Here is an 11,080-nt window from a genome sequence, read left to right on the forward strand (position 1 = left end):
TGCGTTTCCTTCTAGACATTTATACTCAGATCTTTAAACTCAAAACATTTTGTATAAAACAGAACTGTTCTATTTCTTTCAAAATTTGTCTGCCCAGTTTTTTTGTTATGGTAGTTCTCTTCACCCTCATTCAGAAATCTGTGGACATCTTTGACTCCTTTCTGCCAACCTAATCAATTATACCAAGTCTGTTTTGTTTTTTTTTTTGAGACAGAGTCACTCTCTTGCCTGGGCTAGAGTGCTGTGGTGCCACCCTAGCTCACTGCAGCCTCAAACTCCTGGGTTCAAGCGATTCTCCTGCCTCAGCCTCCCGGGTAGCTGGGACTACAGACACATACCACCGTGCCCAGCTAATTTTTTCTATTTTTAGTTGTTTGGCTAATTTCTTTCTATTTATAGTAGAGATGGTTTCTTGCTCTTGCTCAGGCTGGTCTTGAACTCCTGAGCTCAAGCAATCCTCCTGCCTCAGCCTCCCAGAGTGCTAGGATTACAGGTGTGAGCCACCGCGCCCGGCCTCTAATACAGTCTTTATCACAATTTCCTCAATTGTGCCCCAGATGTTTTGCTGCTTTGTTTTGATCCAGGATCCAATAAACATTTATGTGTTGAGTTTGGCTGTTATGTCTTGCAGAGAGTCACTCTTTTTGGTGGTGGTTGTAGTGGTGTTCATGACATTGCCTTGTAGAATGTCCCAATTTCAAATTTTTATTGTGACCTCATGAGAGATCCTTTAAACATTTTTGGCAAAAACATTACGTAAGATTTGTGTACCTTTTGTTGTCTACCTCTGTTTTACCAGGGGGCACATAATGTCAGATTGTCCCATTATTGGTGCTGCCAAGTTTGATCATGTGATCTCTGCTATAAAAGTTTATTTTCCCCACTGTGATTAACAAATAATTTTGAAGGTTATACTTTTATTCTTTTTTCTTTGAAATAGAGTCTTGCTTTGTTGCCCAGGCTAGAGTGCAGTGGTGTGATCGTAGCTCACTGCAACCTCAGACTTCTGGGCTCAAGCAATCCTACTGCCTCAGCCTCCTGAGTAGCTGGGACTACATGCATGTGCCACCATGTCTGGCTAATTTTTTCTATATATTTTTAGTTGTCCAGCTAATTTCTTTCTGTTTTTTTAGTAGAGACGGGGTCTCACTCTTGCTCAGGCTGGTCTCGAACTCCTGAGCTCAAACGATTGTCCCACCTGGGCCTCCCAGAGTGCTAGGATTATAAGCATGAGCCACCATGCCCAACCAATAATAAGCATTTAAAAATACATATTAAAATGAAAATGTGTGTGAAGCAACTAAATCTCATGTCCCACAGTGGAACACATACCATACATTAGAAAACATTGCTTTCTATGTAGGCAAATCCACATGAAGATCATTTGGGCCAACCTAAGTGATATGGAGGCTTCCTGCATGGAACTTGGTTTAAAAAAAATAGTTCTTTACATAAGTCCTGGGGCATCCCCAGCTTGAGCCATAGACATAGCTTGGTGCTTATAATGAGTTTCTTCTGTGTGTTGCAGAAACTCCAATAGCAAAAACGATCGAAGGAACCGAAAGTTTAAGGAAGCTGAGCGGCTCTTCAGTAAATCTTCAGTTACATCAGCAGCTGTAAGTGGTGGTGGTGGGGGATCTTTCTGTGGCCTGTTGTTGGCGAATGTTACTTTTCTCTTTCCATTCCTCTGGGAGTGCTCTCCCAAGGTCTGTGCTCACTTTTCTAGTAATTGGTGCATTTTTTTTTTTTTTTTTAGGCAGTAAGTGCATTGGCAGGAGTTCAGGACCAGCTCATTGAAAAGAGTAAGTTTATGTTTTTGCTTTTCTTGTCAGTTTATTTTTAAGCTATTATTTTAAGCTCTAGCCCCTATATTTAACTCATCTCCGGTTGTGTATCTGAGGACTCCACCTCTTGTACTCTTCCCTCTTCTTTCTAGCAGTTGGGACGCCTTCGGGGTAGACTCAATCATGCTTTTCTTTCAAGGAAAAAACTACCATTTCCTTCCTGCCTCTCCTGTCACATGAAGGCTGGCTTTAGCATCTCAAATACACAAAGATGTCTTCACTCCTGATAAATCTTATAAATTCTTAGGGAATTTTGGAAAAATTAAAGCAATAACTTTAATGGAAAATTTCAAACATACCTAATAAATTCCCACATATCCAACTTAATAATTCTTAGGAAATTCTCATTCTATAAACAGAATGTACTGTGTGTTCTTAAATAGAAAATGGAAAGTAGGTACCATTTACTGTGTAAACAAATTATATCATTTTCTGTTCATAAGCCATACAGTCTCATTCTGTTCTGATTTCTAGTGATGGGATATGGATCTGTACATTTAACTTTCTGAGTCTGTGTAGCTGTTTGGATGTTCCCTCTGTATTGGATCACTTTGAAATACAGCCTATTTTTTTTGTATTGCTGTGTACTTCTTTCAGGTGATATATCTTGTGAGATCTAGTTCTTTTGTTTGCATTGGGGCAATAATTTGACGAAAAAGGATTTTAGTAGTTTGGAAATTAGAACTACTCAGTTATTATCTCTCTGTACAGATTTCGAAATTTGTTGCTCTATCCTTAACTTCTTTCCTGAGCTTTAGTCCTGCGTTTCCTTCTAGACATTTATACTCAGATCTTTAAACTCAAAACATTTTGTATAAAACAGAACTGTTCTATTTCTTTCAAAATTTGTCTGCCCAGTTTTTTTGTTATGGTAGTTCTCTTCACCCTCATTCAGAAATCTGTGGACATCTTTGACTCCTTTCTGCCAACCTAATCAATTATACCAAGTCTGTTTTGTTTTTTTTTTTGAGACAGAGTCACTCTCTTGCCTGGGCTAGAGTGCTGTGGTGCCACCCTAGCTCACTGCAGCCTCAAACTCCTGGGTTCAAGCGATTCTCCTGCCTCAGCCTCCCGGGTAGCTGGGACTACAGACACATACCACCGTGCCCAGCTAATTTTTTCTATTTTTAGTTGTTTGGCTAATTTCTTTCTATTTATAGTAGAGATGGTTTCTTGCTCTTGCTCAGGCTGGTCTTGAACTCCTGAGCTCAAGCAATCCTCCTGCCTCAGCCTCCCAGAGTACTAGGATTACAGGCATGAGCCACACCGTGCCTGGCCACCAAGCCTTTTTTTTTTTGAAGAGCCACTTCGTCCCAGTACCAAGTCTTTTTGATTTTTCTTTTACTGTAACTCTCAGCCTTGTCTTATTTCTTTTCAATTAATACCACTTCTAAAATGTAGAGCTGTATCATCTCCTTTGTAGAGTAACAAGACTGGTTAAGGAACATCCTGAACCTCATTCCTGTAAGTTGAGATGGAGTGATGTCTGACTCAGTTTTCATAAGAGCCTGTAATCCCAACCTGGGTGAAATGAGCTGATAATTCGGTATACGGCTCTGTACCTGTCTACCCATACAGAATAGCTATATCTATGTACTGGTCAGGAAAAGACTCTTAAAGTCAGTTCTCTCAGAAGTGAGACAAACACTTAAGTATTAAAGATTTTAAAGTCTTTGGCCAGGAGCAGTGGCTCACACCTGTAATCCTAGCACTCTGGGAGGCCGAGGCGGGTGGATCGCTCAAGGTCAGGAGTTCGAGACCAGCCTGAGCAAGAGCGAGACCCTCTAGTCTACCCTCTTCTCTACCAAAAATAGAAAGAAATTAATTGGACAGCTAAAAATATATAGAAAAAATTAGCCGGGCATGGTGGCGCATGCCTGTAGTCCCAGCTACTCGGGAGGCTGAGGCAGGAGGATCGCTTGAGCCCAGGAGTTTGAGGTTGACGTGAGCTAGGCTGACGCCATGGCACTCTAGCCCAGGCAAGAGAGTGAGACTCTGTCTCAAAAAAATAAATAAAGTCTTCATTCTGGATTGAGCCACACCTCTGGAATGTATCATATTGATTATCTTTTGGTTTTCCCTGTAAAATTATTTTTGCTGAATTATGCTCTGATCCTGTAAACTGGGTCACTGTATATTGTGAGAGGATGTTGCAGATGTTTATTATCATTACTAATTACCTCCTTTAGAAGTAATTTTCCCTGAACAAAGTTGTTTTTTTTTACTGAAAAATCTAGTAATTGATTGTTTTCTTCTTTGTGTGGGTGCTAAAATGCTTAAAGCCAAATTTGTTATTCCCCTCTAGCAAGAAAATAGATATTTATAGGATACATTTTGGGAATGAATCTTAAAATTGCTTCCAGCTTATTTTCCTCTTCTATTTCTCTTTGCCTTACTTTTCTCATTTTTAATTTATTTTATTGAATTTCATTATATGAGTCTTGGTAAAGCTGCCTTGAATTCTTTTTGGAATAAAGCAGAATATAGAGAATTACATAAATATTGAAGTTCATGAATTCAAATGTCAGAGGCCCTTTACAGTAATTCTGTTGCATTATATCCCACCATCTCTGTCATTACTGCTCCTCACTGCTCTTTTTAAGATTTCATTTTTGTCCTGATTTTTTACAGCTAACTACAATGCATCTAAGTATGAATTTCTTTTTATTTATCTGGCTTGGCTTTCTTTGGACTTCTTGAAACTGTGGTTTGCTGTTTTCCATCAGTTCTTGAAAATTTCTAGCTATTATTTCTTGAGATATTGCATTTGCCCCATGTCCTTTTTCCTCTTTTTCTGGTACTTTGGTTAAATGTATTTAAGTCTTCTCAATTTATCCTTTATGTTTTTTCTTGTCTCTTCTATCTTTTTGTCTCTGTGTTGCATTATAGGAGCACTTTTTTTCCTGACACATCTACCAGTTCACTAATTCTCTTTTTAGCTGTGTCTGATATGCTGTTAACCCTTCTCTTGATTTTAAATCTTTTGTGTTTGCATTTTTGATTTCTAGAAAATCTATTTAATTATTTTAAAACTCTGCCATTTAATTTTTTAATAGCTTTCTCTGCAGTTATTTTCAGACTTGTCTTTTACTTCTTTACACATAGTAAGCACTGTTTTTCTATATAGTCTGTACTTTATTTTGGTCTCCAAAGGCTTTCAGGGCCTGTTTCTATTGACTGTTGTTTCTGCTGGTTATTACTCATGAAATCTAATTTCCTTGTGTGCTAGGTTATCTTTGTGTACTGCTCGTTGTAATTAAAAAAGTATTTAGTAAAATAATTTGAGGGCTAGGATGAAGGTACTGTCTTCCAGATAAGAATGTTTGTTTCTGTTAGGTACTTGGACTTCTTTAAACCAGGTTCAAGGCTTGAGGGTCCCTGGAAGGCCCACATGATTCAAACCAAACTTTAATTCCATGAAAGGATTGGTTTACTTTGCCTTTCACTTCTTTTCCCTGTAGTTTCCAATGTTTTAGAATTTCTATCTGACAAATTTTGTGTAATGAGTTCTTGTTTATAATGCCTTTGCTCTTCAGTGGCAATGAAGCAAACATTTCTTTTTTCTTAGAATTTTTACTTGCATATTCTTAGATTTAAAGGATTTTGGAGTTTTGCACTTTCAGCATTCTGAAGTTTTTCCTCAAAAATGCATTACTGTTTGCTTTTTTTTTTTTTCTTCATTTATACTCAGAGTAAAATGATACAGAAGATTTGCATGATCTCTAAAGGGGAATTTTGTGCAAATTTGTGAAGCATTGTATATTTTTGTAAAAACAATAAAGTAAAAGGAAAAGAAAACAGGCAGATTTTGTCTAGTCTCCTTTAAAGGATCAGCCCAGGCTCTGTTTGTTTTACCAAATTTCTTCTAAGCTTTCATCAAATCAGATCTCTCTTCAGCATTTACATCATTCCCGTGGGTAAGTAAGCATTATTTTGGGTGTCTTCTCTTCCTCCCTTAAACCTTTTGTGCTGTTCCAGAGATAATGGCTATGGCCTAGCACTTTGGAAGCTTGAGATGGAAGGATTGCTTGAGGCCAGGAATTTGAGACCAGCCTGAGTAAGAGTGAGACTCCGTATCTATAAAAAATAGAAAAATCAGCTGGGCCTGGTGGTACATGCCGATAGTCCCAGCTACTCAGGAGGCTGAGGCAGGAGGATAGCTTGAGCCCAGGAGTTTGAAGTTGCAGTGAGCTGTGATGACTCTACTGTACTCTAGCCTGGGAGATAGAGTGAGACCCTGTTTCAAGAAAAAAAAAGAAAAAGTTATTGGCTTTAATAGCCATTCCTTTCTTTTAGTAAGTAGAGCACCTGAATTATGGATTTACAAATTAATCAAAATCTGACATTCTTTGCCCTAAAAATGAGTTGCTCATTTTTATGCCAATGAGAAACAAACTTAAGTGTCTTTTCATGGTGGCAGCATCATATAATTGACTGATTTGCCGCTGCACTTTTTTTTTTTTTTTTTTAGACAGAGTCTCACTCTGTTGCCCTGGCTAGAGTGAGTGCCGTGGCGTCAGCCTAGCTCACGGCAACCTCACACTCCTGGGCTCAGGAGATCCTACTGCCTCAGCCTCCCGAGTAGCTGGGACTACAGACATGCGCCACCATGCCCGGCTAATTTTTTCTATATATATTTTTAGTTGTCCAGATAATTTCTTTCTATTTTTAGTAGAGACGGGGTCTCGCTCTTGCTCAGGCTGGTCTCGAACTCCTGACCTCAAACGATCCACCCGCCTCGGCCTCCCAGAGTGCTAGGATTACAGGCGTGAGCCACCGCTCCTGGCCCAAAAATTCTTTCTTGATGGCTTTCCCTTGTTATATCCTGCTCACAACTGTTTTGCTAGAAATAATCTTTACTGTTTGTTTAGAATTTGACTTGCATGTTTGTAGATCTCAAGAATATTAAGATTTGAGCACTTATTATGTTCCAAACTCTGAGCAAACACTTTACTTGCCTTATCACCTTTAATCCTTAAAGCTACTTACTCCTTAAGGATAGGTATAGAATTGTAAGCTCCATGAAAGTAGAGAACATTGCTATAGCTCCAGTGTCTAGGTTGATGCCTCATCCATAAGTGTTACTCATAAATATTAATATTTGCCATATGTGAGAAAGAATTGCTAGTTTACAGATGTAGAAACAGACTCAGAAAGTTAAGTGACAAGTCAGTTCTCTTAACCATCACCTCACACTGTTTGTGTAGATGAAATTCCTTAGTCTGATATTTATGACCCCTGTTAACCTGTCTTTCCAGTTTACCTTTCATTTTTCAAGCTTTCTGTTTAAGAGATATTGTTTGATTCGTTTGTACCAAATATACCTTGTGTTTCTCACCTCTGTACCTTTGCTTGTGCTATTTTTTGTACTTATCTTGGCTTCTCATTTTTCAGAGTCTAGTTTCAATTCCACCCTCTTAACGAAGCTTTTCCTGAATAATCTGCTCTTTGTTCTCTGACTGCCATGGTGCTAATGTCCATATCAGTCCTTTGGGACATCTGTTAACTGCCTGGTATGTTACGTCTTCAGAGAGGTAACACAAGTGAATTCTCCATTTATAGGGCTTTGATTCAATTTAAACTGTTTTATATATGTTTATACATGTGTGTATATTCATATGGACTTGCAGAATGACCAACTCATCCATTTACTCAGTGCTCCCATAGCACCTGGCCCAAAATGAATAAACAGTTGGTTTTGCCCATCAGCATCTTTTAGTAGAATTGCAACATAACCCAAATTTGTGGCATCTAACTTGCCTTTCTTACCTGTTTCCCGCCTTTTAGTTATCTCTTCCCTCTCTCCTGCTGTTCCCAGCCCCTCCTTAGTCCTGAATCCCTTCTGACATTCTGTGTATGATCCAGAGCTTTTGTGGCTTCATGCCCTGTCAGCCTTTTCTCACTCCAACCAGTGCTTCCGCCATTTGCATTCTTAGAAATGATATTTCTTTACCTATGGTAAAGTAGGAGTGACTGGGTATGGGAGAGGAGGGCTGGCTGACCTGACCACAGTTCTCCCTTTCAGACTTATCTTTTTATATTTCATTAGCTTTTTCTTCCCTTTTCTTTTTCTTTTTTTTTTTTTGAGAGACAGGGTCTTTCTGTGTTGCCCAGGCTGGAGTGCAGTGGCTAATCACAGGCACGATCTTAGTACACTACAGCCTTGAACTCCTGGGCTCAAGCGATCCTCCTCATTCAGCCTCTGGAGTAGCTGAGACTACTGGTAGATTTTTTTTAAAAACTAGAAAAGCAATACATTCTCAATGTGATAAGTCAAGTCATTCAGAAATGAATATGAAAAAGGTTAACCTCCTGTTCTACTTCAGTCCCAACTTTCTGAGGTAATTAACATTAAAAGCTTTATATTATCCTGACACATCTTTCTGGATGGCTTATTGGCCATTTTGTCCGTCTTTGGAGAAATGTCTATTCAAATTCTTTGCTAACTTACAAATTTGGCTTTGTGTCTTTCTGCTATTGAGTTCTAGCAGTTCTTTATATGTACTAGATACAAATCTCTTATCAGATACATAATTTGCAAATATCTTCTCCCATTCTGTGTGTTGTCTTTTCACTTTCTTGGTATTGTTTGCAGCTCAAGAGTTTTTTTTGTTTGATTTGGTTTGGTTTTTTAAATTTTTTGATAGAGATGGGGTCTCCTTATGTTGCCCAAGCTAGTCTTGAACTCCTGGGCTCAAGTGATCCTCCTGTCTCAGCCTCCCAAAGTGCTGGGATTATAGGCATTAGCCAGTGTGCCTGGCCAAAAGTTTTTATGTAAATGATATAGTCCAATTTATGTATTTTTTTCTTTTGTTACATTTCCTTTTGTGGTTATGTCTAAGAAACCATTGCCTAACCCAGTGGATTCTAAGAGCTTTAGTCCTAGCTCTTACATTTAGGTCTATGATCTATTTTGAGTTAATTTTTGTGTATGATATGAGATAGGGGTCCAAATTCATTATTTTGCATTTGAATATCCAGTTGTCCCAGCACCATTTGTTGACAAGACTATTCTTTCTTCATTGAATTGTCTTATTGCCCTTGTTGAAAATCAATTGACCGTAAATGTAAGACATTTATCCTGAACTCTGAATTCTAGTCCTTGACCTATATGTCTATCCTGTGCCAGTACCATAGTGTTGATTACTGCAGCTTTGTGTAGTATGTTGTTTTTTTATGTGAAATCAGTTTTCTTGCACTTCAGAAGGTCAAGATTGGTCAGTCTACTTTTTCTAGCTTCATAGCTCTAGAGCTTCCTTTTTTGTTGTTTTTTTGAAATGTGTTCAAAAATAGGGTTTCTTGGCCGGGCGCAGTGGCTCACGCCTGTAATCCCAGCACTCTGGGAGGCCGAGGCGGGATCGCTTGAGCCCAGGAGTTTGAGGTTGCTGTGAGCTAGGCTGACGCCATGGCACTCTAGCCCGGGCAACAGAGCAAGACTCTGTCTCCAAAAAAAAATAGAGTTTCTTGATTTCTTAGATTTGGCAGTTTTTCTCTTCTGCTTTTTTGGGACTGTCTCTTTCCTTTACTTCTCATATCCATATGCTACTCAATTTAAAATCTCTTCCCAGCAGATTATAATATGAAGACCATAAAAAGAAGAAAACTGGTCCCTGGTCTTGCTATCCACATAACCCCTTTTGACAATTTTTAGAAACAGATAATGTATATATTTGGGATCCTTCAACAGTTGAGTAATGTGAAAGTCTTCCCTCATCAGGGTTTCAAGAAATTCCTTTCAGCAAAAACAAGTATACGTATATAAAAATATATGTAATTATATTCTTAAAAATGTGTATTTTTTTATTCAAGTTTTTCTTGAACTTGCTTTTGTTTATTTAATATATCTAAGTGATGCTTTAAAATTGAGAATATGTGTCAGCTGAAGAGTATTAGTACTTTTTAAAAACATTCTTAAGACTTAACAGAGTAATTCAGGAATGGGCTCTTCTCCCTCTTGGGCCCTTTTTCTTGACAGAAAGACGGGACTCCTGTGTGGTTTGGGAAAAGAACCATGGCCAGCTATAGGCAGTTTTCCCAGGATCATCCTTCATCCCTCTGGAGACCTATCTGGCATTTTCAGTAATTTTTTTTTTTATAATTATTAATCCCATTAATGTATTCTGTTTTTAAATACCTTTATGCAGTAAGATTATCCTGGTTGTAAGTTCCCATCTCCCAGCTGTCCTTAGATCTGTTGCCTCTGGTTACACTGTTTCAGATTACATGTATTTCAGGAACCCTGGTAACTTTGCTGCTTTGTGTGTATCTTCTCTGTCGACATGTATTTTTCTCTGTCAATTAGAATGTATGGTCCTTGAGGATAGAGAATGGTCTTTTTCTGCATATTAGCGCTCAAAAAATCTTGCCTGATTATGGACAGATTGCCCAAGCAGTACTGATGATGTATTTGGGGATTTGTGTTTTATTCCGTCCAGGGGAGCCAGGAAGTGGGACAGAAAGTGATACTTCTCCAGACTTCCACAATCAGGAAAATGAGCCCAACCAGGAGGACCCCGAGGATCTGGATGGATCTGTGCAGGGAGTGAAACCTCAGAAGGCTGCTTCTTCTACTTCCTCAGGGAGTCATCACAGCAGCCATAAAAAACGAAAGAATAAAAACCGGCACAGGTCAGTGGCAGGGATCCCACTTCCTAGGGCTTCATGACTATTGCTGTGAAGGGGCTTTCCTAGAATTAAACTCTTTAGGATTGTTGCAGAGCCTTTCTGTTGCTGATGGAAGGATAGTCCTTCAGACTTTCTAGGAGGCATGGAAACCTGGTATTCACAGGGTTTCCATGCCTCACAGCAGGTTTGAGACCAGAGCAAGATTCCTTACTCTAGAAACTATACATTTGTCCACTCTTCTTGGGAGCGTGCATGCTCAGGAGGTGAGAGGGGGTATGCAAGGAGTGGATAGAGTTCCCTGTCTTCTAGTTTGCTTCTGGGTTTGCTTTACAAACCTGTAGGCTATTCTTTCACGCAGGCAAGGTATTAAAGTTGTTAGCTTCGTGGGTATGGATATGGGGATAATGTAGAATTAACTCTAACTGATTTCAGCCTCCTTGGCATCAGCTGATTCTTCAATTCTTTTAAGAGTTTTTCTTATTGATGGCACTACTGTTTTTTAGGCTGCAGAAATAATATTTCCTCCAAATAGTGACTAAGGACTGCTGCTTAACATTTTTCTGGAAACCACAAATCACCATGGTAATCTCATAACTGTAGTAAGAAATAGC

At 38.9% G+C, this 11,080-nt stretch overlaps 1 protein-coding gene across 2 annotated transcripts in view; it reads left to right on the forward strand.

Annotated features, from left to right (window-relative positions):
- MEAF6 (MYST/Esa1-associated factor 6) overlaps positions 1-11,080 on the forward strand; it is a 19,669-nt gene that overhangs the window by 3,650 nt on the left and 4,939 nt on the right. For both annotated transcript variants that reach the window (XR_001137605.1, XM_012646727.1), the window contains exons 3-5: positions 1,529-1,616; positions 1,757-1,802; positions 10,280-10,472. Coding sequence is in view for 1 of the 2 variants with exons in the window: in XM_012646727.1 (XP_012502181.1) it covers positions 1,529-1,616; positions 1,757-1,802; positions 10,280-10,472 (327 nt within the window). In the remaining variant the exon portion in view is untranslated. The remainder of the gene's footprint in view (positions 1-1,528; positions 1,617-1,756; positions 1,803-10,279; positions 10,473-11,080) is intronic.

This window comes from Propithecus coquereli, unplaced genomic scaffold (assembly GCF_000956105.1).
Source record: "Propithecus coquereli isolate 6110/MARCELLA unplaced genomic scaffold, Pcoq_1.0 Scaffold249, whole genome shotgun sequence".
Taxonomy (NCBI): domain Eukaryota; kingdom Metazoa; phylum Chordata; class Mammalia; order Primates; family Indriidae; genus Propithecus; species Propithecus coquereli.